Source organism: Struthio camelus, chromosome 13 (assembly GCF_040807025.1).
Source record: "Struthio camelus isolate bStrCam1 chromosome 13, bStrCam1.hap1, whole genome shotgun sequence".
Classification (NCBI taxonomy): domain Eukaryota; kingdom Metazoa; phylum Chordata; class Aves; order Struthioniformes; family Struthionidae; genus Struthio; species Struthio camelus.
In genome coordinates this window covers 21,228,485-21,256,139 of record NC_090954.1, presented here as the reverse complement: position 1 = coordinate 21,256,139, position 27,655 = coordinate 21,228,485, and the positions used below count along the sequence as shown (strand labels likewise).

Sequence of the window (27,655 nt, the reverse complement as noted above, 5' to 3'; positions counted from 1 at the left end):
TTGGGAATATCAGTAGACTTGCAAGTAGGTTTATATATTTTTTTTTTTTGAAATGAAAGATTTGACACTTCTCTGCCTGTCTGTACTGTGGTAAAAAGACTGAACATGAAACAGAAATAATTGTGCAGCCTGGGAATTTTTTTTGTTTGTTTAATGTGAAATCAACGTGCAGCAGCTTCCGCAGAGATAGTGTAATGACGATTTAATTACGGCCCCAGTGGTGACGAGGAACCGAAGGCAGCGGCCTCCCGGGGAGGGCCGAGGCCTGGCGGCGGCGGCCATGCTGCGGCGGCGGCCATGCCGCGCCGCCCCCGACCGAGCCGGCCTCCGCCTTCGTGAGCCGCTTGAAGCGTGCCGGCGTTCTCGCCGCCTCCCGAACAACCCAGACGCGAAGGCCGTCCTCGCGACGCCCCGCGAAGAGCGCCTGTTAGGGCAGGGGCCGCCGCCGCTGCGCCGCATGGCCCAGCGCAGCCGGGCGCCTCGGCCTCCGCCGCCGGCGGGCAAGGCGAGGCCGGGCCTTCGCGCCTCGGCCCCTCGCGAGCCGCAGGGACGCTGGCGCAGGCCGGGTCCTCAGGGCCCGAGTTAGCCACAGCGTTTCTGGAAGGCTCTCAGCTCCGGGGCGAGCCGAAAGCGTTGGCGCCGCCCTGCGTTGGGGTCGCCGCGGTGCAGCCGGCCCCGTGCGTGGCTCCGGCCAGCCCGCCGGCTTTTAACGAGAAAATCAATTGTATTCAACGTGACGTCTGTGCTCGCTGCGGGGGTGGTGGTGGGGTCCTGCGGGCGGCCCCTTTAAGGAGCGGGGGTGGGGGGGGGAGCTTCCGTTGCTAGGAGACGGGCGCGGGCCCGGCGGCGGCCATTTCCCGCGGGGCTGCGGGAGGAGATGGCGGCCGAGGCGGCGGGGGCCGAGGCGCAGGCGGCCCTCCTGGAGCGGCTGCGGCGGCGGGTGCGGCGGGCCAGAGCCGGGCCCGGCACGGGCAGTGCGCCGCCCGCGGGGGCGGGGTGTGCGGGTGGGAGGGGCCGGAGGGGCACCGGCGCGCGGGGGGGGTCGTTGGAGGGAGGGGCTTGGGAGGCCACGCCCCTTCTGGGACAGGGGGCGGGGTTTGGTGTGAGGGGGAGGGGCCTGTCTGGACGTTGCCCCCTGGGTGCCCTCACCGTGGCGCTGGGCCCCCCGCACGGCAGACGAAGCCCCAGGGCGGCGTTTCGGTAGCCGGGGCCGGGCTGGGCGCCAGGCGCCCGAACAGAGCGGCCTCCCGCCGGGGGCCGCCCAGGGGTGCCGGCGCGGGCAGCCGGCGCGCCAGCGCGACCTGGCCGGCGGCGACGCCTTTCTGCAGCTCGCCTTCCAGGAGGAGAACTTCGTTAGCAGGCAGGATTACGAAGCTGTGGCGAGGAAGCTGCAGGTATAACGTCTCCGCTGAGCCGTGGCGTTTCCCTGCGAGCCGCGCGGCGGCCTGGCGGGGCCCTGGTCCGCCCCGGCAGCGTGGGATCTGGTTTGAGGGGGCAGATTTCCTTCAGAAATTAGCGCAAAGCAGCCCGTCTGCCTCATGAAATAGCCCAAAGCTGTAGCGGTGCGTTGGGATTAGTTTTGTTTCTGTGTAACAACTTTCTAAAGGAACTTGGGGCTTTTGAGGGTCATCGAAACAAACGTTTCTGGAAAGACGCTGCTGTGGTGGGCCAAGTAAGCCGGAGGATCTTGTCTGGGCTGGCTAACTGCTCGTGCAGCAGCTTTGTGAAGGTTGTTTCTCGCTCAGCCTCTCTGCGGTTCACCCTCCCGGTGTCTGGGCCGGCTCTCTGCTTTGTGGGTAGGTATCGTGGGTGGAGGGTCTCCAGGGACCGTGGGTCGGACCTCTGAGTGAGCCAGCTGCCAGGAGACGGGGATTTAGGAGCCCATCTGCTCTGCCTGCAGGGTGGGGGGGCACAGTCAGCTGCTGCTGGAGTTAGGTGTAGGCAGGGTGCTGCCGGGCCCCTCCAGCGAAACGGAGAGGAAGCTGAAACCTTGCTCATGTGCGTGCCTTGAGTGAGGAAAGCACGTAAAGCCGGGCTGGCACGTGAGGCTGGTATGTGTGTTACAGGAAGAGGAGAAGGCGCACGCAAGGACCAAAGACCTGCTCACCAAGGAATCGGAGAAGCTGGACTTTGCGCTGGGAGAAGTGGAGGTTTTGTCCCGGCAGCTCAAGAGAGAAAAAGAGATCTTTGAGAAAACGTGAGCTCGGGGGCTGGGACAAGCCAAAATTGTCCCTGGTTGTTTAACAGAGACAGCGAGCGCTGCCTTGCCTGCAGCTGGGCGTGGGGAGGTGGCACACACAAAAGAACTAGTGACAGAGCAAACCGCCTTAACCTGAACTTAGCAGAGATCAGAGGAGGTTTCAGACTGAGCGCAGCTATGTGGGGTTTGGGCTCAGTTTCAGAAAACAGCTTGCAGGCAGAGTCTGTATTTCACTGTCTCTCTCTCTACCAGCCCCTGCACTAAGGGATCTTCAGAGTAGGACTAGACTCCCCGTGTGTTATGGCAGGTAAAAAGCACGTTCATCCTCAGCAGGCCAGATGCTGCTGCTGGCAGGACTCCTCCTGCTCGAGGGTGTGCTGAACCTAGGCCCATGCTCTGAGAGCTGGAGGTTGAAACTGAAGTCTCAGAAGATCGGAGCTGTTGGGTTTCCTCTGAAGCACATCCTCTTGAGTCTGCACATGGCTTGGGCATCTTTCCAGTGCCGCTGCCTTGTAACGTGATCAAGGCGGTGGGCAGGAAGGCATCACTGTGAAGTCCTTGAGTGCTTACATGGACTTAGAGGCCTGCCCAGACAGATTATTTTGCAGGGTCAGGCTGGCTATCGGTATCTGCCCTAGGAGTGCACGTTAAATACTTGGGTATCAAAGTGCTTGAGATTTTTTTCAAAGCTGCTGGCATGTTTCGGATGTCCAGTTCCCCTCTGAATCTCGGAGGCAGCTTTGAAAGCCTCTGCCAAGTTTGGCCTGTATTTCCTACTCTTCTGGAGTTGCAAAAAGTCGCTCCACCTTGGGAGATACAAATTCTGCCTTCAGCAGCCACTGATAGCCTTCATCTTCGTTGCCTCTGTTTCAGCCTTGACAGCATGAAGAGGAAAGCGCTTGAGGAACTGACACAAAAGGACAAGTTAATAAACAAATGTAATGGTAAGTCTACCAGGCGCTGTCACACTGGCTTAAGTGTAAATGTAAATCAGGATTTAAATCAGGATGAGCAAGTCCGACTCTTTGATTTAGCTGCATCCTGCCCAAAAAAAGGATCGCATGCAGACATTTTCCTTAGCAGGCCTCCAGCAGCTGGTGTAGACAGGGCAGGCTGCATGTGGGCATGCTTCTCTGCCTGAGGCCACCACATCTCAGATCACCACCTCCTTCCCAGGGAAAGTGCAAGGTGGAGATGTGGTCTGGCTTCCCAGGCCAACCAGTACGAAGGCCAGCAGGTAGGAGAAGGCTGGTTGCTCTTCTCTGTTTGGGAAGAAAGCTTCACGGAGGCTGAGCCAGCTCTGCTGTTGCAGCTGGTGAGAGCGGGCCTCACGAGGCAACAACATGACACGTAGCGTCTCTGACTCCAGTGAAGACATTGTGAGATGTCAAGGCTCCAGGTCAGGCAAACTGAGCTGCGTGCTTTGTTCCGGGCAAAGCCGTGCTCTGCTCTCCAGGGCAGGTTTCTAAACACCCAGCAAAGTGTCAAAGACCCAGCAGTGAGGACCCAGGGCTTACTGCCAGGATTCCCCGCTTCAGCTCTGCCTGTGATGTGCAGTCCCAGGGCTTATCGAGAGAAGGAAAGGCCCTGCTTGGCAGCTGCTCGGAGGTGCTCTGAAGCCAAGAGGTTTCAGCCATGATCTACCTCTTCAATACCACCTCTGTCAGCCTGCCTGCCCGGGCTGCAGGGCACGCAGCCCTGCCTTCTGCAGGAGGAGCCACGCAACCAGCTCCCACCAGGACGAGACTGGTGGCAGGAGAGCTCGGCCTTGATCCATCTGTTGTTCTACTGTGCGCTTAACAGGCTGCTCCCCTCCGCACCCTGATATGTGCTTCATGTGGGGCCCGCAAACAGCTGTGCTTGAAGACAGAAACAGTAGTAGTAATTCAGGTGTGGACCTGAACGTGCAAACTGCAGGACTAGAGCGGACGGCATGTGCTGTGCCATCTGTGGGTTTAATCTCCACTGAAAGCCAGGGCAAACATACACCCCACCCCCAACTGTTCTGCTGCAGTTTTACAGGCTCTTACCCTGAAAAGTTTAGTGGTTTTGTAGGAGGATGAGCTGCTAAGTTGGTGAGACCCCAAGGATCTCAGCCATGGCTTCCACTCTCTTTTCTCTGTAGAAATCAAAAGCCGCATTGTGAAGCAGGAAGATGTGCTGAAGGACAAGGAGAACGAGATCCAGGCGCTGCAGCGCTGCGTCGCTCAGCAGAAACAGACGCTCGAGTGCGTATCTTGCCAGTGGGTTGTTGGCAGCCTCATGCTGCAGCCAGCAGCTGTTTGTCCTGGGTGCCAGAGCAGTTGCACAAGACTGTACAGCCTGTTTGGTCCATGTTTTAACAGCATGCCCAGAAAGGTGGGTTGTGGCAGCCTTTGGGTTGTTTTAAGAAACCGGCTAACCCAGCAATCCTCACTGAAACTGCTTCTCTGGACAGGGGCACATCAGCCTTGTTAGAGAAGGATGCTTTTTTCTCTCCAGCTGAGCAAAAAGTGTCACAGATCAGCAGAACACAGGGGAGGGAGTGGGTTTGGGTGCTGAGCCCCCTTGATCCCCACCCACTTGCTTAATCCTTACAAGTCAGAAGGGCTAGCAACTCTCATCCCAGGCCAAGTCTGAAAGGCAGCAATGCAGTAGCAAATGGCTCCCCAGGTAAATTCCTTGCCATATTGGTAGGAAAAACCAAGTTTTTCCTTAGAGTCGGTGTGTGGAGCAAAGAATGAGCCCTGGAGTGTACTGGGCCAGGCAGTCTGTATCCTGTCTCCATCAGTGCTGAGAGTGGGTGCCTGGGAAGCAGATAAAAAAGTCTGAGCATGCAGTGGTACCTTCTAGCTACCCTAGCAGCCTTCAGTATTTTCTTGCCGCTTGTGGCAGCTGTTTTGACTGTTTCATTTTTGGCAGGACCCAAGTGTCAGAGTTAAAGATACAGAAGCAGCAAGAATTGTACATAGCACAAGTGCTGGAGAAGAAGCAGAGGAAAGGTTTCAAGTGATTACACAAGAAGTTAACCTAAATCTACATAGCTTGAAATACATGCACCCGCTGTCAGGACGCCAGGGCCTGTAGCTGACAACGCAAGGACCTTTCCTTTCTCCCAGCAGTCCACAGCTGACTGTGCTGCAACAGCGTCGTACTCCAACAAGCTGTGCGGACCAGCCAGCTACGTACGCATGCTGGAGGCACCCGTCCCTAGAGGTCTTCCCTCCAGCTGCGTCACGTCCAGTGAGACCTGATCTTCAGTCACAGCACGTTCATTCCCCCTGCGGCCGTGACTCCCCTGCGAGGCACTGAAGACAGAGGTCGAGTATTTCACCTCTGACACTGTCCTGGACAGAGCCCGGCTGGCTGCAGGGCTTAGCACGCGCCACCAGGTCTAGTGGTGCCTGGGTCAAGCTTGCAATAAGAACGGGTTTGCGCTAAGCGACAGGGCTGTTGCTTACATCGGGGATGTCAGCTGGGAGAGAAAAGCCCCCGCAGTCTCACAGCAGGGCTGCTTGTGCCGCGCTTTCCCTCACCACAGCATCAAAGCCGGTCTGCTGCGTGGCAGAGCCTTGCCAAAGCTCTGCCCCCTCTGCGGGGAGTACAGGCCACGTAGACCAGACGCAGATTGATGGTTTTACCTTATCCAGAGCAGCTTCTCCTTCGGCAGCCCCCCACAGCCTGGTTCCCTTGTACCTTCTCAGCAATTTGCTCCCTTCCGCCCCTCCCTCGCCCTCAGTAGTGGTACCCCAGACCCGCTGAAGGTATTCAGCTAAACGTGCACCCTCCTTGCACCCCACGGAGGCTGAAGGCCCTGTAGGACACCAGCTGTGCTGCCTGTCCCTGGGGTAAGGAAGGGGGTGCCTGCCCCTATGACCCCTTTACCCCCCAGCAGCTCCACAAACATCTGCAGGCCACTGATTCAGCAGCATCGACGACTCCCGCGCCCCAAACGCAGGGGGAACGCAAACTTGGCAGCAGGTCTGCCCTCCTCGCCCCAGCTCTGCCGGAGACAGCGCCGCACACCCCACTGCTATGACCCCTCCCAAGAGAGGGTCCCTCCACTCCAAGCAGTGCTCAGTGCCCCAAACACAGTTTGTCCTGCCAGGCGGGGTCTGGGCTGGCTTGGGACACTTTGCTGCCCGAGCTTTGTAGGAAAGCGTGGTCTGGTCTGTGCGCCGACCCCTGCCTGGGCTGGGTGAGCTGGGCTGGCGGGCAGCGAGCTGGCAGCTGGCGCTGCGCTCCGCTCGCCACCGGCCCCTCGCCCGCCGCCGCAGCCTGCGCTTTAACATGGCTGCAGAACAGCTCAGCGGGGAGACTGGTGCAGGCAAGCGGAGGCAGCAGCAGGGCCTGCCGCCCCCCTCTGCCCCCCCGCCGAGCGCAAATCCCACTGCAGGACGAGGCCGCGGCGGCGCAGGCAGCTCGGCCCGCTGCCCGCCCAGCGCGCGTCCCGGCTGGCGCCGTGTCAAGGCCGGAGCGAGCAGTGACTCAGCAGGCGCCTGCCAGCATGGCCGGGCCCGCGCCGCCATGGCCCCGCAGGGCTGGGGGATGGCGGCGAGCCGCCGGCTGAGAGCTGGCGCGCTCCGAGCCAGCAGCCCCCATCTCGGCCGCCCCCCCCACCCCGAGATGGGGGCTGCGGGGCGGCTGCGGTTTTGATGTCCCTGCTCCCGGGCAGCGTGGCGGCAGGCGGGGCGCGAGCTCCTCCGCGGGGTGCGGGTGCAGGAGACGATGCCGCGTGGCTCCTTGCGAAGCCGGACCGTAGGGCTTTGGGAGCGCCCCTCCTGGCACAGAGGGCACCTCTGCTCCTCCGCTTCCCCGCTGGGCGTCTGTGACCCTGCTCGGATCGAGGGCTGCGATATCCCTCTTGCTCGCTGCACGCCTGCAACGCGGCACAGGACGTCGCGCCGGCTGAGCCTGCCCGTACAGGCAGCCCCGCTCCCAAGCCGCGCGGGGCTGCTTGGAAAAGCCCTTCTGCAACGGGCGATCGCGCCGCAAGACCCGCCGCCGCTCGCGGGGAGCTGCGCAAAGCCACCGCGCCGGCGGACGCTGGCCACCGTGGCGGGGCGCGCTGGCGTCGCCGAGGCCGCAAGCGCTGCGTGGCAAGCGCGGCACCAAAGGCACTAGCGTGCGGCGGCAAAGGGTTAAACGGCAGGGCGGGTATCAGGAAAGGTTTTTCATGCCTTTCTTTTCCTTGCCAAGGTTTAATTTTAGTCTCTGGATGAACCCAAACGACTCGGGCATCAAGTTGCTCTGGGGCTGGCAGCGCGGCGGAGCACCTGCCGCTGATACTTCACTGCCTCCCGCTTAGGAAAAGTAAAAAAAAAAAAAGCCCGCCGAAGGCAGGCGGTGAGCTGCACCGCCAGCCGTCGGGGCCGGCGGCGCGCGGGGACCCTCGCGCCGCGCTCAGCCTGCCGGCCCCTTCCTTTGGGGCCCCCTCCAGCCCCGAAAAAGGCAAAAACGTAAGCGTCCGTCGCTCAACTCCCGCCAGACCCGGAGAGCAGTCGCTGCCCGGTTTGATTTCAAGCCTTAAATTCGCTCCTGGCAGCTTGCTGTTAGTTTTGGGGAGGCCCCGGGTGGCTGCGGCTCGGGGCCGGGCTGGCGGCGGCCCGAGGACGGTGAGAGCCGGGGGACGGCCCGGCCCCGGGGACGCCCGGGGCTGGGGGCGAGGGGGAGCGGAGGGTGTCTGCGGGGGGGCCGCCAGCGGGTACGGCGGCGAGCCCCACGTCGCTCCTCCGGCGGGGAGCGGGGCCGGGCTGCCCGCCGAGCCGGCGTCCCCCCCCCCCCCCGCCCCGGTTTAGTATTTGCTCCTTTAATCCCAGCGCCTGGGTGGGATGTTGGGGCAGGCGGCGGCGGGGGGGTGGCGCGGCGGGGCGCCGGGCGCTTGGCATCCCTCCGCTCCGGGGCTGGCGCTGGCCAAGGCGCATGTGACCGATGGCCGGGGCGGGGGGGGGGGGGGTGCTCTGCGGGATGACGGCGGCGTCAAGCCGTGGTGACGGATAGCGAAGCAGAAGGGCCCGTCGGCCGGCCCGGGGGAAGCGGCACGGCGGGGCGGAGGAGGCTCAGCGCCGCGCGCCGGGCTCCACGTGGATGATCGGCTGCGGGAAGGGAAAGGCGGGCGCGCTCTGCTGCGCGGGCCAGGTCGCCCGGCCGCCCGGCTGCGACGGCGAGGGGCTGTGCAGCGCCTGCGAGCGCCCCCGCTCCGGCGCCGAGGAGGACAGCCACCTCTTGGGCCTCTCCAGGGACGACGTCCCCAAGAGCATGTCCGACTCCTCCGTCTCCTCCTACCACTCCGCCCTGTGCTCGGAGGGGACGGAGACCTTCAAGGACTGCCTGGAGTTTCTGGAAGAGGAGGCAGAGGTCCCGCCGGCCCGGCCGCCCCTCGAGGACACCGGCTACCCCACTCCCGCGGAGGGGCCACCGGGCCGCCCCGGGGCCGCCCCGGGGCACCGGGCTCCAGCCGGTCGTGCCGCCAGCCCGGCCGGCGGTGCCGGTGGTGGGGACGGCGGCCGCCCGCGGGAGGAGAGGACCCGACAGGTTCAGCTGTCAGTCACGGCTAAGAATAGCGCGGCTGCCGGGCACGGGGGCAGGATGTGCCCCGGCCGAGGGGAACGGCAGCCCGCCGCCGCTGCCTCGGAGTACTTGGCTCAGCCGTCCCCGTTCACCGCGGAGGGAGCCGGGGGGATGTTCTGCGATGCGCACAAAGCAAAAAAGAGCGGCCGGGCTCCCGGGGCCGGCAAGGCGGCGCGCGCCCAGCGCGGCGCCCTCAGCGACTCGGACGAGGCCGACAACGAAGTGCAGAAGCTCACGGCGCTGTCCTTCCGGAGCCTCTCAGGCCCCCACGGTGGCTACCTCGACATGTACAGCTCCCACACCTCCTCCAGCCTCTCCAACTCCTTGTCGGAGGACAGCGGCGCCATGAAGCGGTGGCCGACGTGCGGTGAGCCGCGGGCGGCCCCGCCGGCCTTCCACGCCAGGGCCGCCCGGCCCTTCCCGGCCGCCGGCCAGGCCCCGGACAAGGAGCTCCTCGGCAGCTTGCTGGGCAAGGAGCAGTTCGAGTGCGTCGACGTGGAGTTAGAGAGCAACGACGCTAAGAAGGGTCACTGCAAAAAAAGGACCGTCCCCAAGCGCCAGATCCAGCTCAAGAGGAAGGAGAGGAAGGAGGCAGGTTTCTTCCCCTGCGGCGACTGCTCGGCCCACCAGCCTTTGCCCCCAGCCAGAAAGGAGCCCCCGGCGAAAGGCAGGACCATCAGCGACGAGTTCAGGATAAACTACAAGCAGTTCATGAAGACCGCGTCGCTGGACGATGCCTGCAGCAAAACCCGGATGGCCTCTTGCCTGGTTAAAAATGTGCTGGCCAAAAAAATGCAGTACGAGCAAAGGATTAAGATGGAGCAGAAAGCGCTGTGGGGCAGCTCGACTTCTTCGGGACCTTCATCCGTGGGCACCGACCTGGCGGGCGACTGCCTGGAGGGAAAGTCGAGCTCGCTGTCCAAGTCGGACTGCAGCTACTCGGCCAAGGACGTGCGGAGCCACCCGGGCGGCGAGCGGCCCGTGCGGCCAGCGGGCCCCGATGCCGCCCGGCCCGCCAAGGGGGTGGTGCTCAACGAGCAGACCAGGGAAAAAGTCTGCAAACTGAAGACCACTTTCAACGAGCTCGACGAGCGAATGAAGTACCAGGAGGTGATGCAGCGCCAGCGGCTGCCGGCCGCGGCGGCCGGCCCCGCGGAGGAGGCGCCTGGCGGCAGGAGGGAGCCCGCGGCAGAGAGGAAGGAGTACAGGAGAGCCCGCGCCTTCTTTGAACTGCAGCAAGGTGACGGGAAGGCGCTGGACGCCGCCCCGAAATTTGAGAAACCGCAAAAGCCGTGGCCCAGCTTAAAGCAGCGAGCCATCTGGCCGAGCAAGCCCGAAACGATCCCTTTCAAGCCAAAGAGCCTGCTGATCCCCGAGGCGGCGCCCCGGAGCGTCTTCACCTCCAGGACGCAGGAGCTGAAGCTGGTCCCGCAGAGCCGGCAGGAGGAGAAGCCGCCGGAGGGCAGCTCCGAGAGGCATCCCACGGCGGGGGCACCCCGGGGGGCACCGCCAGTCCCCCACCAGCCCCCCGCCGCCCGCTCCCCGGAGGGGACAGCCCAGCCTGGAAATAAAGGGAAGGGGCAAATCCTGCAGCCCCGGGACGTCCGGAAGCTGGTGAAGAACACCTACAGCCTCTGCTTCAAGCCCGTGGGCACCCCCCCAGCCGGCCCCCAGGGCAGGAGCGCCGGGGGCCCGAGCCCCTCAGCGGGGGAGCCCGCCGCAGCCTCCCCCCTCTTCATACACTGCACTTCAGTCTGCCGCAGAGAGCCCATTCCAACGATGAGCTGCGCACATAAAAAAAGCCCACAACAGCCGGAGGACGGAGACGTGTTGACAGTTCCCGGCCAAGAGCCAGCCGAGGCACGTGCCGATGGCCCCGCAAAGCCTCCCGAAAGCCAGCGCTCGGCAGCGAGGGACTCCCCGATGCACATCACGAAAATCCACTCCACGCGGCGGATTGCCGCCGGGCAGGAGGGGCGCCCGCGCCGCGACGGAGACCCCCCCGCACACTGCGAGCGGAGCGAGCTGACCCTGCCGCCGGTGGCCAGGGCGGCCCCGCACCTGGAGTCCCACCTCCACATCCAAGTCAGCCCACCGGCGGCGGCGCAGGCGCCCAGCCCTGCGACGGGTCCCAGCCCAGCCCCACGGGGTGCTGCACCGCGCCGGGACGACCCCGCGGCTCAGGCTGCTCCCAGCTCCATAGCGAGCAGCACAGTTCTGCTGACGGAGAAGACCATCCTCTTCCCACCTCCAGCAAGTGCCATGGAGGAAGCTGAGGGACACCGCAAGGCAGCAACCTCAGCCAAAGGGCCCGAAGCACCACTGCAGCAGCCCCTCAGCAGCGAGGGCCGTTTTGGGTCGCCTGGGGCCAGTGGGGTGTCCGAACTGGGACCACCCCCTGGAGGCAGCACACAGCTGCAGCCCATGAAACCAGCAGCAATAAGCACCCCAAAGCCGTTCACAAATGAGCATCTCGTGAGCAGCACGGGCCCCAGGGAGGCCGAGAGGGAAAGGCCTGACGCAGCAAAGCAGCCGGGCAGCTGGGTGGTTTCAGCAGGGACCGCCGTGTCTCCAGGTGGCGTCAGCCCCGCCACCACGTTTCAAGCAAGGGAGGTCAGCGAAGAGGGCAGGGTGCCCAAAGGTCCCTCTGTCACCCCAGCGCTGCTCACTAGCAGGCTGCCGGACAGGAGGGAGACCTGGGAGCATTTAACAAAGTGGCCAGGACCCAATGAACAGTATTTTACAGCTTCCCCAGTGGAGAATACAAACTACTTAACAATTCCCGTGAAAGCCCCAAAATCCACTCCAGCACCAAAGCTGCCTTCAGTCTCCAACCCAGCCAGTGCATCCTTCGGGACCCCCTTGGTGCCCAACCGAGCCAACAAGCTGTTCAGGCACCCATCAGTGTCCAACCCAGCCAGCACGGCCTTTGGGACCCCCCTGGTCTCCAACCCCTCCAGCACATCCTTTGGGGCCCCATTGGTGCCCAACCCATCCAGTACATCCTTCGGGATCCCCTTGGTCACAAACCCAGTCCCTGCTTCCCTTGGGCACCCATCAGTCTCCAACCCAGCCAGCTCTTCATTTGGGTCCCCTTTGGTACCCAACCCAGCCGCTGCTTCCTTTGGGTCCCCCTTGATCCCCAACCCAGCCAGCCCTGCATCGGTGGGCAGTGTGTCCCTCTTGCCTGCTGGGGAAGCCCCGGGGAGCAAAGCCAGCCCGAAGCCGCCCCTGCCCCAGGCTCCTGAAGGCCAGGCCACTGCAGAGCGTCTGGGGACCCCGCCCCAGGCTCGCCTTGAGGATGCTCCCCATTGCCTAAGGAGGACCGACGGTGCATCGCCGAGCAGTAAGAGCACGCCAAGTCCACCGAGGCCCTCTGCTCCCCATCTGTCAACACACCGAAAAATGCTTGTCGATCCTGACAGCGGGAAATGCTATTACATGGAGCCACCGAGGCAGCCCCAGCTGAAAATGCTCTACGACCCCGAGACGGGGCAGTACCTTGAGGTACTGATCCCACCAGTGCCCTTGGCGTCCCACGCTGGGCTCTACCAGGCTCCTTTCAACCCGCTGGTCATGGCACCAGGGGTTTACGGGCCGCCCTACATGCCCTACACTGGCTTCCCAGGGCTCCCGCCACCCGTGCTGCCCACTGCCACCTCTCCGGCACACCCTGACCCACAGAGCCAGCCCACAGCGGCCGAAAACACCACCTTCCCCACGGCCTTCAGCCCAGCTCCCAAGGGCGAGGGGCCTCCAGCTGCAGTGGGCCCCGACTGCGGCTACCTGGACAGCCTGTATTACATCCCCACGGGGATGCGGGCCAGCCCCGGCCCTGGCCCCAGCCCCGGCCAGCCCACTGCCAGCAGCACCTCGGCCGGGCTCGAGAAGGGACCGCTGCTCCGGATGTGACGGCCTGCGGCTCTGGGACAGAGGTGGCCCGTTCGCTCTCGAGTACCTGTACGTTAAAACTTAACCCCGATGCAAGTCAGCATCTGTCCCCGAGCTGTGGTTGGAAATGCCGTGGAGGGAGAAACCCTGTGCTCGAGCTCGCAGAACACCCAAGGGGGGGCACAGGCCACCGGCTGGACCTGACCGATTTCTAATAAGAACAGGGAAAAAAAGGTATTTTTCCAAGCTATTACAGCATGAGCACCTGGAAGTCTGGGGGGGTGGGGGGGGTCCTAATGTCATGGGCGCTCGGCTACTGCCAGCAAAGGGACCAGGATGCACGGCACCCGCTGTCCGCCATCGCCTCCCGAGGGGTGACACAAGTTGTGATCCCCTCCCAAGAACGACCCAGCCTGCGATCGCCTCCCAAGGGCTCCCCGCGCTGGGCTGGGCTGGTCCGGGATGTGTGGACTGCCGCGGGCTGAGCGCTGCATGCTGAGCACCCATGGGTGGGGGCCGGGGCCACCAGGCGGGGTGCGGGGGGGGTGGCTGGGTGCTGCATGTTTGCTTGCTCCCTGCTAAGAGCTGCTCCCGGAGGAAGCCTGGTGGCTTGCTGGCGAAAATAACCCTTCATGCATGAGCCTTTGGAAACGCATCGCAGAGCTCGGCGAGGGGGTGCACGGGAGAAGGGAAGGCCGAAAGAAAAAAACAAACCCCCACGGCCCGGGCTGCCGCCGTACAGCCTCCCTTCGCCAGGAAACGCCTGCGCCCGGCGAGATCGGCAGAGCTTCACCTCGAACATAGCTCAGCCCTGAACTCCCTCGGGGGGAGCCTGTTTGCAAAGCCGCCGCAGCGCTACGGCGGCAAGCTCGGCTCGGCTCGCCAGCCCCCGGCCGGGGCAGCTGGGCGCCTCCCAGGGCTGTCTTCGGGGGGGTCTGAGGGACGGGGCGAGCCGGGGACCTGCAGGTGTCCCGCCACCCCGAGGGTGCCCGGCCCCCAGACGTGGCAGCCTCTCGCCCCACTCGGCACCGCTTTTCTCCCCCGCTCCCCGGCGTGCTCTCGTCCCCCGCTCGTGCGTTACTGGGCAGCGCTGCCCCGGGACCCCGGCACCTCCGCAGGGCTGGGGAGAGCGGCCGGGGGCAGCGCGGGTGCCCGGCGGCCGGGGAGGGGTGGGCGAGCCGGGAGAGGGGCTTCGCCCGCGAGCGGGGCATCGAAGGCGCCGCTTGGCTGGGCAAAAACCCGTCGCCGCCTCCAGCTGCGCTGCTGGGTTTTTTTTTTTCTCGTGTGCGGAGGAAATGCGTCGGACCGCTGGGAAAGGTGAACGCACTTTAAAAAGAGAGAGGAAAAAAAAAACCCCAGCCAGGCAGCAATGCTGCTGCGCCGCTGTTTGCTTTGTAACGCCAAGGTTATCCAGGGAACGCGCTGGCACGGCTGTATCGCTGCCCCGGCCGCTGCCAGCCCCTTCGAACAAAGGACCCTTTCTCTGCCGCGGATAAAACACGGACTTGCAAAAAAAATAGCAATAAAAGCCATGAGACACCTTTGAAAGATGTTATTCGTCGGGCGTCTGGGTTGCCTGTAAAGGCGGCAGCAGGGGGGCCCCGGGCCCTCGTTCCCTTCGGGGGGCTGCCGAGGGGCAGGAGCGCGCGGCCCCGGGGCGGCCTGCTCCAGCCTTCGGCCACGGCCCCTTGGCATGAGGGACCCGCCGGCGGCAGGAAACGGCCGCTGCAGGAGACCGCAGGCGCCAACCCAAACCGCAGCTGGCTCCCCTGGCACCCCTCTGCCTTCCTCCTGCCTCTGGGGAGCCCCTGGGGAGCCCGAGCCACGCAGGATCAGGCCTCTCTGCAGAGCCCTGCAGCCCTGACGCCCCCGCGCCGTTAGCTCACGCGCTGCCAGGGAAACCGAGGCAGGGGGCTCGCGCGGCGCCCAGCCCCGCGCCGCCGTCTGTCCCGCGCCGAGAGGGAGGCGGCGGGCTGCCAGCGGCGGGGAGGCAGCCCCCGAGCCCCTGCAGGCTGGAAGCGATGGCGGAGGAAGGATTTGGCCGGCCACAAGGACACCGGTAGGCGTCGCAGGATTGAATTAAACCGAAAAAAAACCCTTCCGGAGCGGGAGAGCAGTTGGCAGGGGAATAACGTGTCCAAATGCAGAGCTGCGGCCCCCGGTTTGGGCAGCGGCGCGGCGCTGGACCCTCGGCCGGCCCTCGCCCGGCCGGCGGGGCGGGACGGGACGAACGCCCCCGGCGCGGTGCCCCGGGACCCGCCGGGGCCGGCAGGGGAGGAGCGCGGGCCGAGGCGGCCGGATGCAGGTGCCGCCGCCGCGCATCGCCGCCTGCCCGCCGGCCCCGCGGGGCTTTATAGGGGCGGCGCGCCTTCCCGCCGCCGGCGCTTTCGGAGCCGCTCGCAGCCGCGCCGGGCTCCTCGGCGAGGCAGGATGAGGCCGCTGCTGGCAGCCTACGTGGCCCTGAGCTTCCTCGCGGGGAGGAAGGCCGAGGACAGGTGCGGCGGCCCGCCGGCGCCCGCGGAGCCGGCCCTCTCGGCATCCTCGCCGCGGCTCAGCGCCGAGGAGACCCACTCGGCCCACATGCCCGAGCACCTGCGCTGCGACGCCTGCCGCGCCATCGCCTTTCAGGTGGGCTCCGGGCGCCGCGGCGGGCCAAGGGCCACCCCCACGCGCCCCCCAGCCGGGTCCCGCCAGAGGACCGCCATGGGCAGCCCCGTGGGGCCGGCTGGCCACCCCCGCTGCTGCATCCCGCCCGGCTCGGGGCCACGGCGCGGGCGGACGGGGCACAGCGGGGAGGAGGCGCCCGGCTGCCTCCCGCTGGAGGGTAAAAACGGAGCCATGCAAAGCAGCAGGGGCCGGCACCCATGGGTGCACAGCCACCCGAAAAGCCCCGGCCACCGGTGGCCTCCAGCGAGCCGTGCTGCGGCCGACGGCTCCTCTGGTTCCTCTCGCCGGCGCCCCGGCAGGCGGCGGGCCGCCCGTGGCACGCGCCGCTGGGACCGGCGCAGCGATGGTCGGGGCAGGACCCGCTGCCGCCGGCATGGGGGCAGAGCCGGGTATTCGGGTCCGGCAGCCGGTCCAGGGAAAAAGCCGGGGGGAGGCGCGTGCCCCCTTCGGCGCCCGGCCCCGCTGCCGGGGCACGGCCGGCCCAGCGAGGCGGTGGGGGAACGGGAGCCGGCAGCGCCCGGAGGGGGCCCCCCGCGGCCTGCGTTGACCCGTTTCCTCTCTCGTTGGCGTCCAAGATCCGGGAGCACCTGGGCAAGGCCGAGTCCAAGCGGTCGCCCAGCAGGAAGGCGGGCGCCGAGCTGCGCGAGTCCGAGTACCTGGAGGCGCTGGAGAAGAGCTGCTCGCAGAGCTGGGACAAGTGAGTGGGCGAAGCGCGGCCGCTCGCCCGCCGCGCCGGCAGCTGCCTCCCGCTGCCGGACTCCTGGGCCCCGCCTCGGTGCCGGCAGGGCCGGGAGGAGAGCGAGGCCCCGGGGCGGCCGGCGGAGCGGAGCAGCGGGGAGGGGGGACAGGGCAGAGCCGCGGGGATGGGCACCGGGCGCGAGGCCGGTTTGGGCTGCGGCTCCGGCGGGGACGCGGGCGTCCCTGGGGTGGCCGGACGCCAACCGCGCGTCCTCTCCCCAGCTACGGCGTGTTGGAGGTGAACGGGGCGAAGCGCCTTGCGGGGCCGGGGCTGCTGAGCCAGGAGCCCCTGAGCGTGATGGTGACGGGCGGACCGTGGCCGGGCAGGTAAGACGGGGCGGGGGGCGACGGCGCGGGGCGGCGCACGCACCGCTCCGGGCCGGGCTGGCCGGACGCTGGCCCGCAGGCGGCTCCGCCACGGGCGCCCGCCGCTGCGGCCGGCCCGCGTGGCCCCGCGGCTGCCGGGCGAGCGCCGCCGCGGCGCGGCGCTCCCGAGCTCGCCTCACCCCCCTCCTCCCCTTCCTGCAGGTTGCACAAGATGTGCCACAGCTACGTGGGCGACCTGGGCGAGGAGCGGCTCTACCGGGCGCACCGGAGCGGGCCCGCCACCCTGGAGGAGCTCCTCTGCCGCGGCGCCAAGGGTGCCTGCGCCGGGCTGCCCGGCGCCAAGGGCCGCCCCGCCAAGTCGCTGCAGAACGAGCTGTAGCCCCGCGCCGGCCCCCGGCGAGGGGGCTCCCAGCCCGCCGCCGCGCGGGCATGGCAAACAACGGTGTCCCTGCTCCTTCGGCCCACGCCTGACTCTTTCGGGAGCGCCAGGGCTCAGCGCGGCTCCAGGGGAGCCCTGGGGGGCTACGGGCCAGCTGGCAAACCGTGGTGCCCCCCGCACCAGCCCGCACCCCCTCGCTGCGCAGGCAGCCTGGGCGCTTCCCCGTCCCGCCGCGTCCCCGGGTCCCTGCCCCAGCCCCAAGGGCGTCTCAGCGGCGTCACCCGCCCCGCAGCCGCGCTGGCGGGGATTTCTCCCGGGCGGCACGTGGAAAGCTGCGACCTTGGCCCCCCCCCCCCGCCCCCCACCCCGCCAGGCCTGAGCCACGTGCCCCGCTCGGCGTGGCGGTGCCGGCACCACCGGCTGTCCCGCCGGCGCCGGGGACGCGCAGCCCGCCGTCGGGGCCGCCCCCTCTCCCTGCAGCATCCCGGATGCGGGGGCAGCTCGCCGGGCCGCCCTTCGGCCCTGCGCAGCGCCGCGCCGCTGCCCGGGCCGGGCGCCAGGCCCCGGGGCGGCTCACCCCCCAGCGAGCGTGCCGCCGGCGCCTCTGCCCGCGCGGTTAATGCTTAATGCCCCAGCGACCTTTGGAGCCGCCTTCGTAGCTGCTGAGGGAGGACAGGCGCGAGCGGGGCCGGGCGCGCGGAGGTCGTCCCCCACCCCGGGCGGTGGGCGCCTTCCCAGCGGCGCCCGCAACCGCCGCAGCTGGGCCGGGGAGGCCGGGCTGACCGCCCGTGCTGTCCCCGTGCCCCGTCCCCCTCCGGCCTGGCCCGGCACCGGCGGGTGGGCCACGGCGCCCGGCGAGGGGCCGCAGGCCCTCCGCCTCCCTGGCGCCCGGCCCTCCCGGCGGCGGCGGCCGCGGGTGGTGGCGTGCCACCGCCGACCCACGCCCCCGGCTCATCAATTAATTACTCTGCCAGGCGGCCGCTCTAATGTTTTACGACCGACCGACCGTGCCGCGAGGTGCGGGGAGAGCCCCAGCCCTCCGGCTGCTGCCAGCCCTAATTAAAGCGGTTAATAGATGATCTCTCCGAGAGGCCGAGCGCTCCCTGTTTCACAACCGGCAGCCAATGGCCGCGTTACAGATTGACTCCCCGAACGATGTCCGAGGTGTTGACTAAAGTCCTCCACGCGGCCATAAAACCCGCCACTCGGCGACATCCCCCGGCCCGGGCCGCTCCGCCGCAGCATGGGGACCAGCTCGGGAGACCTGCCGCAGCCTCAGGTGAACCGGGAGCGCCCGGCCCCGGCCCCCTGACCCGCATCCGCCTCCCCACGGCCAGGACGCCCGGGACGGGGCGGGAGGGCACCGCCGGGCGGCGGGAAGGGAGGCTGGCAGCCCCGGCAGAAAGTGGGATATCGGCCCCCAAATAAAGGCACTGTGGAACCGCACGGCGAGCGGGGCGCCGCTGGCACGAAGGGGCCGGCCCGCGGCAAGGCTGGGAGCGGGAGGCCGCCACCGTCGGGGCGGCCGGGCCGCGTCGCCGAGGGCCGCCGCGCGGCTGCGCGAGAGCGTCCCGGGCGCCACGCACGGGGGCTCCGGGCCGGCGGGTTTAGGGGGCGAGCCGCCTTTCCGGCCGGAGGGATGCGCGCGGCCTTCCCCGCGACGGGGCCGCGCAGCCAGCGCCGGCCGGGGCTGACGGTCCGGGCGGTCTGGCTCTGCGCCCGGCCGCGGCCCTGGTGCCCGCCAGCGGGCGGGCCGGGATGTGGCGGGGCAGCCAGGGGGCCGGGCCGGTGGCCCTCGTGTCACCGGAGCCGGCGGAGCCCGGCCCCGTTCCCATAGCGTGCCCGGCACAACACGGGCTCAAGCTGCCACCTCTCCCCCGGGCGCCAGAACGGCGACACGGCTGCCGCCCGCGCCCCCGCCGGCCCGCAGCGTCCCCGCGGGAAGGAGCCGCCTGCGGCGGGCAGGGTGAGTACGGCGGCGAGGCGGCGCTCCCCGCCGCGGGGGGCCGGGGGGGCAGCGGCCGGGCCGGCCGCCCCGGGGCTGAGCCCTTCGCCCGCGCGCCCAGGGCCCCGCCGCGGACGCGACCCGCCCCGGGCCGGGAAGGACGGCGTTCGACATGATCTACAAGATCGAGGACGTGCCGCCCTGGTACCTCTGCGTTTTGCTCGGCTTCCAGGTAAGGCGCCGGGCGGGAGGCTGCGGCGGGCGGCCCCCAAAAGCAGCCGAACCCCGGCCCCCCCCCCTCAGCCGCCCCGCCGTCCCCAGCACTACCTGACCTGCTTCAGCGGCACCATCGCGGTGCCCTTCCTCCTGGCCGAGAGCCTGTGCGTGGGCAAGGACCAGTTCACCGTCAGCCAGCTCATCGGCACCATCTTCACCTGCGTCGGCATCACCACGCTCGTGCAGACCACCGTGGGCATCAGGTAGGGCCGGGTCGGGAGGCGGCGGTGGGGGGGACCCGACACGGCGCCCCGGGGGCCGCGGGGCCGGCGCACGGCTTCCCCTCTCGCCTCCCCAGGCTGCCCCTGTTCCAGGCCAGCGCGCTGGCCTTCCTCGTCCCCGCCAAGTCCATCCTGGCCCTGGAGAAGTGGAAGTGTCCGCCGGAGGGTAAGCCGAGCCCGCGGGGAGGGCCGGGGCCGCGGGGTGGCGGGCGCCGGGGGACCTCGGCGGCGGCCCCGTCTCGGGGTGCAGCCGGCGGGCCGGGCGCTTACGTCCCCGCCTCGGTCCCCAGAGCAGATCTACGGCAACTGGGCTTTGCCGCTGAACACCTCCCACATCTGGCAGCCGCGGATGAGAGAGGTAGGGCCGAGGTGCCGGCGGGCCCGGGCCGCCCCCGCGGCCGGCGTCGCGGGCTGCGGGTGCCGTCGGGGCGCCCCGGCCGCCTCACCGCCTCGCCGCTCTCCCTCCGCCCGCCAGATCCAAGGGGCCATCATCGTGTCCAGCCTGGTGGAGGTGGCCATCGGGCTGCTGGGGCTGCCCGGGGCGCTGCTCAACTACATCGGGCCGCTGACCGTCACCCCCACGGTGTCGCTCATCGGGCTCTCGGTCTTCCAGGCGGCCGGCGAGCGGGCAGGATCGCACTGGGGCATCGCGGCGCTGTACGCGGTGGGCGGCACGTGCGGCGCCCGGCCCGCTCTCCCCGGAGGGCGCCGGGGGCCGGCGGGGCGCCGCCGCGGGCGGGGAAAGGGGGACGAGGCGCGAAATCCCGGCTGGCCGGGGGCAGTGGGGCAGCGGCAGAGCGAGGCTGGGTTGCCCACCGGGGCGGCTGCGAGTGCAGCCCCCGGCGCGCGCCAGCCCCTCTCCCACCCCGATCCCCCCAGCCGGCCGAAACCACCGTCTCCCTGCCAAAAAGCAGCTCGCTGAATAATCGGCAGGAGCCCAACGGCCCGCGACGCCCCCGCCAACGCCGCAGCTCCCCGCTCCCCCGCCGCGTCGGGAGAAGCGCCAGTTTTCCTGGGCTCTGCACGTGCGCGGGCGAGCGCGTCCGTGCGCGCTGCTGGAGCAACCGGTGCAAACAACTTCATTTCCTGCCGCTCCAAACTAGTTTTGCTTTCCTGACGGTTTTTTAACCCTTTTTTCTTCTGCGAGCGCTGCAGCTCACGATAAAAACGTGTTGCAGGCAGAGATCGGCAAATGCCACGCGTTTAAAGAAACAGCCCACGAGAAAGGCACCGACTCCCCTTGCTTTGAACCAGCTTTTCCTGCCGAAACTCTTCCCTGAGTTTGGCTCCAAATTTAGGCGCCATCCCAGTCCTCCCGCTGAGGCTCCCCCCTGGCGCCCTCGCCCCGCTCCGCGCGGAGGTGGCGGCTGAGCAGCCCTCAGGGACGTCTTCTCTTCCCAGGTCCATCTTTCTGATCGTGTTGTTTGCCCAGTACCTGCGAAACGTCACCCTCCGCCTGCCCGGGTACCGCTGGGGCAGAGGCTTCGTCCTGTTCCGCGTACAGATCTTCAAGATGTTTCCGGTAAGGAACGACGCCTGGTCCGGCTGCCCCGGCCGGCACCTGAGGGGCTCGATGGCTCGGCCGTGCCCGAGGCGCCCCGGCACGCAGCGGCCTCGCGCCAGGCGATGCCGGCTGCATCCCGGGGCCGGATGGATCCACCGGGCTGGATGCGGAGGCTGCCGACTGCGGAGCCGGGGGGGAGTTGCCGGCCGGCGCGGGGGCAACGGCAGCAGCTCAGCCCCGGCCTCTCCCCGCAGATCATCCTGGCCATCATGGTGGTGTGGCTGCTCTGCTACCTGCTGACGCGCGCCGACGTCTTCCCCAGGCAGCCCGAGGTGTACGGCTACAAGGCGCGGACGGACGCGCGGGGGGAGATCCTGTCCGTCGCGCCCTGGTTCCGCGTCCCCTACCCGTGTGAGTGCCACCCGCGGGCGCCCCGCTCTCTCCCCGCCACCCTGTCCCCTGCCCGGCCGCGGGAACGAGCCCTGCGCCCAGCCACACGCAGGGGTGCACACGGCCTGGGCTCGGGGGCACCCATGGGTGCTTTGGGGCACGGGGTTCCCCAGCGGCGACGCTGAGCGCAGCCAGGCCGCGGGGCAGCGGAGCAGGGTCCCGCAGGTGCCCCCCAGCTCACGGCCCGCTCTGCTCCCCCGCCAGGTCAGTGGGGCCTGCCCACGGTGACCGCCGCGGCCGTGCTGGGCATGTTCAGTGCCACCCTGGCGGGCATCGTCGAGTCCATCGGGGATTACTACTCCTGCGCACGGCTGGCGGGAGCGCCGGCCCCTCCTGTGCACGCCATTAACAGGTACGGGCAAGCGCCCCCGCCAGCCTGCGCTCCCCGCAGGGACGGGGCAACGGCGCTTTGCTCGCCCGCAGGGCACCGCTCCGGGAGCAGGACGCCTGGGTCTCCTCTCCGGACGGCCAGGGCCTGGCTGCTGCCTGAGCAAGCCTGGCTGGAGGCGCTCACAGTGAGCGCAGCAGCCCACGAGCTGCTCGGCCAGGCAGCCACGGCATCCTTGACCACCCACCTACCAGCCCTAAAACGCGTCCGTTGTCATCGCTCGTGCCGTGGAAAAACAGTGGCCTGGACGTGCCCGTCTGATCTGTTTTCCAGGGGCATTTTCACAGAAGGGATCTCCTGCATCATAGCCGGGCTGCTGGGCACAGGCAACGGCTCCACCTCCTCCAGCCCCAACATCGGCGTCCTGGCCATCACGAAGGTACTGCTGGGCCCGGGCGGCTGCTGCGTCCCCCCTGGCCCCAGGACGCTTGCTCAGAGCTAACTCTCCGGGGTGGGGAGACTGCTTCCCGCTCGGCGCCTGGGCCGAGACATGGTTCTCCCTGGGGCTGGCCTGTTGCTGCTGCTGCTGCTGCTCTTTACATTGTCGGGAGAGTTTAGGCCTTTCTCATCCAGAGCTGTATGGGCGCTCGGCCAGCACAGAGAGGAGCTGCCTGCTCTCCAAGCACCAGACTTTTCTCGTTTGAAGGACATCAGAGTAGAAGCAACAAAAGGACAGCCCTCTGCACCCTCACTCACACGCTAAGCAGACAATGAACACCGAGTGTCCCGACCCCGGCCGAAGTCTTTCTACAAGACCTTCTTTCTTCACAGAGTGCTTTGAAATCCAGGGATCAGCAGTGCTCTGCAGGAGCCAGCTGCCAGCGATGAAGTGTGGACGCCAGCAGCCAGCTCGCCTCAGTTCACTGCAGATTTTTCTGTGCAGGTGGGAAGCAGAAGAGTGATACAGTACGGAGCTGGGATCATGCTTGTTTTGGGAACCGTTGGCAAGTTCACCGCTCTGTTTGCCTCGCTCCCGGACCCCATCCTCGGAGGGATGTTCTGCACGTTATTCGGTAACCCCTCCACAAGTACCTGTTTGCACGTCAAACCCAAACCGCCATCAAATCCCAGTGCTCTGACGGGTCACTTCCCCTGGGATACAGGCACTGCTGGGCCACGCTGGTAAGCAACAGAGCAGCCCTGTACAAAAAGCCCAAGGAGTTGCAAAGCTGCACTTGAGATTTGTCCGTCTGACACCCATTCAAATTGCCAGGGAGGGTCTTAGGTTTAGCTATTGCCTTCCCTAATCAGTCACTGGAACTGCTCTGCAGAACTGCTCTTCCTCCTCGGGACAGGCGAGGGCAGGTAGGTCCATACATACCTCTCCACTCAAGTTTATCTCCTGACTTCAGAGACATTCTCGTTAGCAGAAGCTGGTTTTTGTTGCTGTGCTGCCACACTGCACGTGTGGCTCGAGGCAATACCCGCAGCCAGAGGGGACGGCACCCTGGACTGGGCTCCGGGCACCCGCAGGGCTTGGAACGAACTTTGCAGACTTTGTACCGGAGCAGACAAGCAGCGCTCGCACCGTCTGGCTGCCAGAACCACCACGGCACGTTCAGCTCCAGCGGAGAGCTGGTAACACACAGCCGTGGAGGGGAGCAGGCCACGACTACACGCTATTTCTGCGACAACTGCCCAGCTGCAGCCTTGTTTCAATCAGCACAACCTCAGAGGCAGAGGCTGGCTCCGGTCTCAAGAGATCAGTAGACAGCCGCGTCAGCCTTCTCTAGGATGCATGCTCTGCCCTCCCTTGCACAGCTGCGATGAGGCTGAATTTTCTCTGCTTGCAGGCATGATCACAGCTGTTGGCCTTTCCAACCTGCAGTTTGTTGACATGAACTCCTCCCGCAACCTTTTCGTTCTGGGATTTGCAATGTTTTTTGGGCTGACACTGCCAAACTACTTGGATTCTCACCCCAACGCCATTAACACAGGTACACCCCCTTTGCTCAGGAGCCTCAGGATGTATTTTACATTTTCAGTTGCCACTGCAGGAATCTCCTCCTCTACCAAATTCTTGGTTCGATAATGTTTAGCGAGAGAGGAATGCAGATCTCTCAGGCGCTATGAGAGCACCTTGGGTAAGCAATGATTAATAAGGCAAATTTTAATTATGATAGAATTACTTTAGGAATAACACACTGCTTCCATGTGAACACCATGGGGATTTAAGGCTCTTGCCATGGCCGGTATTAGGTGTAAACCCTCCTCAGATGGTTTTTGTTAGCAGCTGTTGGTTTCCCCCCCCTTTGATGCCTGCCTTTAACAGCACTGTTGAGCAAAGGCCATGCCCAGTAAACTACACTTTTAAGAACATTTATAAAGCAGAATGCCAGTTAAATTGGGACAGCCGCTACAATGTGAGGTTCACAGTGAGTTATTGAGCCTGAAAACTCACCTGATACACACGGTAAGGAAGATCCTGCAAGGAGGTAATGACACCTTCAATAATCATTTGATTGATCTGAGACTAAACACGAACACGCCTTGGTGAGGACCCTAACAGCACCACTGAGGTCAAGCACCGAGGAAGAGCGAGCCCTCTCTGCAAAGCCCTGTTTCTCATTTCTCCTTTTCACACAGTGCCGCCACCTTCTCCTCCTCCTCCTCTGCTCTGCAGTAAGTGGCTTATCTGAACTCTCATAGGTGTCCCTGAACTGGACCAAATCTTGACGGTGCTATTAACAACGGAGATGTTTGTTGGGGGGACCATCGCCTTCATATTGGACAACACTGTTCCGGGTAACTCGCCCGCCCCCCCTGAGCCACAGGGACAAAACAGTTGGGTTTTATAGCGCACTAAGCTGTTGCCAGACCAGCTGGCATCCAGCTCCCTCCCCTTCTAGTGTACTTGGAGCCAGCTTTTTTGCCTTTTTTACATTTTTTTTTAAATGCTGCAAGAGACCATTGCAGGGCTGCAGGGGTGGCACGCGCAGCAAGTACCCTCATAGTCAGCAAAGCCCTACCACAGAGAGCCCCTAACACATAGGCTTCAGCAGGTGTAAGTAGGGGGTAGGTTTCCAGCGAGCATCTCCAACAACTGGCTGTTTTGCTAATTCGTGCTCCCTGCTCTAAGCCCTTGCACTGGGACAACCAGAGGTCACAAAGTGAAACAGCACTGGGGTTTGTAGTAAGCAGAGACCTCAGCAATCACAGCAGATGGCTAAGCATTAGCAGGTCACTACCACAGGTCGGTCAGGTCAATGCCATGAGAGGTTTTTTTAATCTTTTAAGGAAGACGAAGCATTTATAAACACTAGTTGCTGAGGCTGCACGCCAAATGCGGCCTTGCAAACACATCAGCATTCAGTACTGGAAGGGGAGAGTCCTGTCTCCACAGTCGTGCCTTTGTAAGGGACTTGAGGAGCAGCCAGCAGTTTATTACTTTACAAGAACTGATGTTGCTGTCCTGCACCCGCACTGGCAGCGGTGCCGTGCGGCCCTGCGCCAGCCAAAGCTTTATCTCCTCTCACAGGGACGCAAGAAGAGCGGGGCCTGATTCAGTGGAAGGCCGGAGCGCGCTCAGACAGCGCGACAACGGCAAGCTTGAAAAGCTACGATTTTCCTTTTGGGATGAACGTTGTGAGAAGAATCCGGTGGCTGAAGTACGTGCCAATTTGCCCAATCTTCAGAGGATTTAACTCAAAAACAAAGAGAAATTGTGATTCAACCGAAAACACGCAAGACAACACAGACAACCTCTCTGTATGTACGAAGGTCTGAACGTAGGGTAGGATGAACACCTCCTACTGGACTGTCACTAGACTCGCATCTCAGTTCTCCCACGAGTAGCTATAAGAAAAGCCAGGACAGAAAAGCCAAGCCAAACTCCTGAGAGGGACCGGTGCAGAGCTCCCCACAGGTCACATCCTAGCAGCATTGCTGCAGGGTTTCTAGAACCCAGCAAGTCCAAAGCCAAGGCTTCTTCTGCTTGGCTCCACAACAAGATTAGGACATTCAATTGCCTTCTGGGAACATCATTAGCCCGTTTTAGCTAAAACCAGAGCACAAACTCCACAATGCGAACCCCTACAAACAGCAGAGCTCCCCTGGTGCTGGCCTCAGAACCACTACCACCACTGTGTAACTTCTCACTCCCGCTTAAACTGGTTTAAGACTTGTTCAAAGCTGTGCTGAAGCTCATTAACTGTGGTCAGAGCTAGCTAGAACTTGTGAGGCCACTAGTACCAGCCAGAATAACGAATAGCCACCCAGAGCCAAGAATTTTCATACAATACCCTAGATTTCAGCAAGGTTACTCTGTGGATTAAGTTGGTTCTGTGCAGGGTACAGTGTTCAGACCAAGCACTACAGAGCATTAGGATGTCTACTTTAAGATTTTGCATTAAAAAGAAAAAAAAAAAAACTATTTGCCACTTTCATTTTCACTGGTGTCTCCTGGATCATTTCCTCACCCCTTCAGCATTTTTGAAGGCTTCAGAAACTTAGACAGAGACTGCCGCACAGCATAGTTCACAGCAGACATCCTCCCTTCTAGACGGCCGAACACCAAGACACACAACACAGCTGAAGTTTGTTCAGTTCTAGCTGACCCTTGCTGTTCAGCGAGCTTCTCTGAACTGATACAGAGGGTGAGGTAGAAAGCAAGAGCATTTGGCAAACCAGTTCTGCTGCTGAGGATGCCAGAAAGTTGGCTCTACCCCCAGCCGCTCCAGTTAAGCGCTGCCTCACGGCTTGAGCAGCCAGACAAGTCTTCAGTAGTACGCACAGAAAACAGCTGATGGCCTCAACACGAGGGCTAACAGAATCAAGCCCGTTTTCTGGGCTGCAACGGCTCTGGCTTGGGGGATTAGCAGCAACAGCCAAAGCTGAAGCAAGCGCTGTATTACCCCATCCTAGTCTGCAAGCACTGGGCAGGAAATAATTCACACCTAGGAACCCCTAAAAAGCAAGGGCTCACCGGTTCCAGTTTTTTTGCACCGATTCCCACACAGGAACAGATGCCTAGCAAAGGATCAGGCAAAACACCTCATTAAGCAAACTTCTCCTGCAGAAGAAAGGCACCTTCCTATTATACCATCTTATTTGTGACCTTCAGAGATCACCCCACCATCGCTCTCAGTAAGTTCACCTCTTAAGTATTAAAACCTCTCCATAGTATATGGTTAGCTACAGTAGGCCAGGAAAAGTGTGGGAACTTTGGCTGTTTCACAATTGGCTGGCCCCTAGCTAAGGCACTTAGTTGCCAGTCATCCCAAGTTCATCACGCCTGGGCTTAAAACTCCAAGAGAAAGTTCATTGCAAGGGCCAAGGCAGCAAGACAGAGGGAACCCTGGTGAAACTCTCCCTCCAGCTAAGAATAAGCTGTAACATGGTAGCAGGTCATTTCCTGACCTCCTGTCTCAAGGTGCTCAAGTTTAAACTATTTCAAAGCCAGCAGAAACACCACAATAGTTTGGCCGCTTCTAGGAAGACCTAGAAGTTTCCATTCCAAAATAAGACTGCCAAAAACAAAGCGGTATGTTGTAGACTAACATCCGTGTAAAGACTTCATCTCGGTCTTCCTGTACTGAAGTACCACGTAATTTCTGAAGTGTTTCCACGTGGTTTACCCAGAGCTGAACAGAACACGCTAACAGGGAGGCTAGGCAAAATTATGAAGTACGACTGGAGCAAACTTGTTTCGAAGGACTGCTGGGGGCCATTAAAGTGTATCCAACATGCAGCTTACCCACATCTCCCTGTAGCCCTGTCAAGTTTATGCAGGCAAGAACAGTCAGAGCGCCCCAGCTCCAACAGCCACCCTGCCAAAGCCTCTGGAAGCCTGATTCAGGCTGTGGGCTTTATATGGTGCCATCAGCTGTTAGCTAGGACCTCTTGTGCTGCCGGAAGCAGCGGAGCTGACCTAGCTTTAGCAGCAGCGAGAAATAGCATTCCAGCAAATCATGCTCAGGGAAACACATAGAGCAGTAAGACTTCATAGGAGGAAAAACGAGCAGTCAGAGCCCAGTCTGAGACTGCTATTTTGGATGAGCTTGTTACAAGCAGCACTATAGGCACCGTATGTGCCCTGAAGCGTTAACATCATCCCTTACCTCCTGACGCAGCCAAATGAGGGTTGCCATGTAAGATGCATATTCATGAGACAGTCACAAG

At 64.2% G+C, this 27,655-nt stretch overlaps 4 protein-coding genes across 18 annotated transcripts; all 4 read left to right on the top strand.

Annotated features, from left to right (window-relative positions):
- Positions 1-158: 158 nt before the first annotated feature.
- On the top strand, positions 159-5,618 carry SPATA24 (spermatogenesis associated 24). Of its 3 annotated transcripts, none has more exons than XM_068959543.1 (6): positions 159-940; positions 1,329-1,394; positions 2,067-2,197; positions 3,074-3,144; positions 4,326-4,428; positions 5,102-5,618. In XM_068959543.1, the coding sequence occupies exons 1-6, from the start codon at positions 878-880 to the stop codon at positions 5,190-5,192; spliced, it is 525 nt and encodes a 174-aa protein (XP_068815644.1). In that variant the 5' UTR covers positions 159-877; the 3' UTR covers positions 5,193-5,618. The 3 variants fall into 3 exon arrangements, with proteins under 3 accessions (XP_068815644.1, XP_068815642.1, XP_068815643.1); XM_068959541.1 differs by having other exon boundaries at positions 4,326-4,558; XM_068959542.1 differs by lacking the exon at positions 1,329-1,394 and having other exon boundaries at positions 4,326-4,558.
- Positions 5,619-8,705: 3,087 nt separating this feature from the next.
- PROB1 (proline rich basic protein 1) lies at positions 8,706-12,780 on the top strand. Its single transcript, XM_068959539.1, has one exon. It carries the CDS (start codon positions 8,768-8,770, stop codon positions 12,659-12,661), a length of 3,894 nt encoding a protein of 1,297 aa, XP_068815640.1. The 5' UTR covers positions 8,706-8,767; the 3' UTR covers positions 12,662-12,780.
- Positions 12,781-14,939: 2,159 nt separating this feature from the next.
- Positions 14,940-16,896, top strand: MZB1 (marginal zone B and B1 cell specific protein). 2 transcript variants are annotated; one of them, XM_068960227.1, is made up of 5 exons: positions 15,001-15,268; positions 15,883-16,004; positions 16,268-16,372; positions 16,574-16,687; positions 16,718-16,896. In XM_068960227.1, exons 1-5 carry the CDS (start codon positions 15,071-15,073, stop codon positions 16,749-16,751), a joined length of 573 nt encoding a protein of 190 aa, XP_068816328.1. In that variant the 5' UTR covers positions 15,001-15,070; the 3' UTR covers positions 16,752-16,896. The 2 variants fall into 2 exon arrangements, with proteins under 2 accessions (XP_068816327.1, XP_068816328.1); XM_068960226.1 differs by having other exon boundaries at positions 14,940-15,268; positions 16,574-16,896.
- Positions 16,897-17,770: 874 nt separating this feature from the next.
- On the top strand, positions 17,771-25,492 carry SLC23A1 (solute carrier family 23 member 1). Of its 12 annotated transcripts, none has more exons than XR_011144015.1 (15): positions 17,771-18,030; positions 18,640-18,717; positions 18,818-18,928; positions 19,038-19,175; positions 19,271-19,359; positions 19,489-19,551; positions 19,669-19,850; positions 20,595-20,715; positions 20,952-21,108; positions 21,352-21,499; positions 21,809-21,914; positions 22,419-22,548; positions 23,329-23,619; positions 24,185-24,280; positions 25,014-25,056. XR_011144015.1 is itself a non-coding variant. In XM_068960215.1 (15 exons), the coding sequence occupies exons 1-15, from the start codon at positions 17,907-17,909 to the stop codon at positions 25,259-25,261; spliced, it is 1,935 nt and encodes a 644-aa protein (XP_068816316.1). In that variant the 5' UTR covers positions 17,771-17,906; the 3' UTR covers positions 25,262-25,492. The 12 variants fall into 12 exon arrangements, 11 of the variants coding, with proteins under 11 accessions (XP_068816316.1, XP_068816318.1, XP_068816317.1 ...); XM_068960215.1 differs by having other exon boundaries at positions 23,329-23,472; positions 25,014-25,492; XM_068960217.1 differs by having other exon boundaries at positions 19,669-19,857; positions 21,404-21,499; positions 23,329-23,472; positions 25,014-25,492.
- The last annotated feature ends 2,163 nt before the right edge of the window (positions 25,493-27,655 follow it).

Excerpts from the sequence above, each read along its gene's own strand:
- PROB1 (XM_068959539.1), top strand. The coding sequence starts at position 8,768 with ATGTGCCCCGGCCGAGGGGAACGGCAGCCCGCCGCCGCTGCCTCGGAG.
- SPATA24 (XM_068959541.1), top strand. The coding sequence starts at position 878 with ATGGCGGCCGAGGCGGCGGGGGCCGAGGCGCAGGCGGCCCTCCTGGAG. Across the intron at positions 941-1,328 it reads TGGAGCGGCTGCGGCGGCGG|CTCGCCTTCCAGGAGGAGAA; the intron begins GTGCGGCGGGCC and ends GCCTTTCTGCAG. Across the intron at positions 2,198-3,073 it reads AAAGAGATCTTTGAGAAAAC|CCTTGACAGCATGAAGAGGA; the intron begins GTGAGCTCGGGG and ends CCTCTGTTTCAG.
- SLC23A1 (XM_068960215.1), top strand. The coding sequence starts at position 17,907 with ATGTCCGAGGTGTTGACTAAAGTCCTCCACGCGGCCATAAAACCCGCC. Across the intron at positions 19,176-19,270 it reads CAGACCACCGTGGGCATCAG|GCTGCCCCTGTTCCAGGCCA; the intron begins GTAGGGCCGGGT and ends TCGCCTCCCCAG. Across the intron at positions 21,500-21,808 it reads CCTGTGCACGCCATTAACAG|GGGCATTTTCACAGAAGGGA; the intron begins GTACGGGCAAGC and ends TCTGTTTTCCAG.
- MZB1 (XM_068960226.1), top strand. The coding sequence starts at position 15,071 with ATGAGGCCGCTGCTGGCAGCCTACGTGGCCCTGAGCTTCCTCGCGGGG. Across the intron at positions 16,005-16,267 it reads TGCTCGCAGAGCTGGGACAA|CTACGGCGTGTTGGAGGTGA; the intron begins GTGAGTGGGCGA and ends TCCTCTCCCCAG. Across the intron at positions 16,373-16,573 it reads GGCGGACCGTGGCCGGGCAG|GTTGCACAAGATGTGCCACA; the intron begins GTAAGACGGGGC and ends CCCTTCCTGCAG.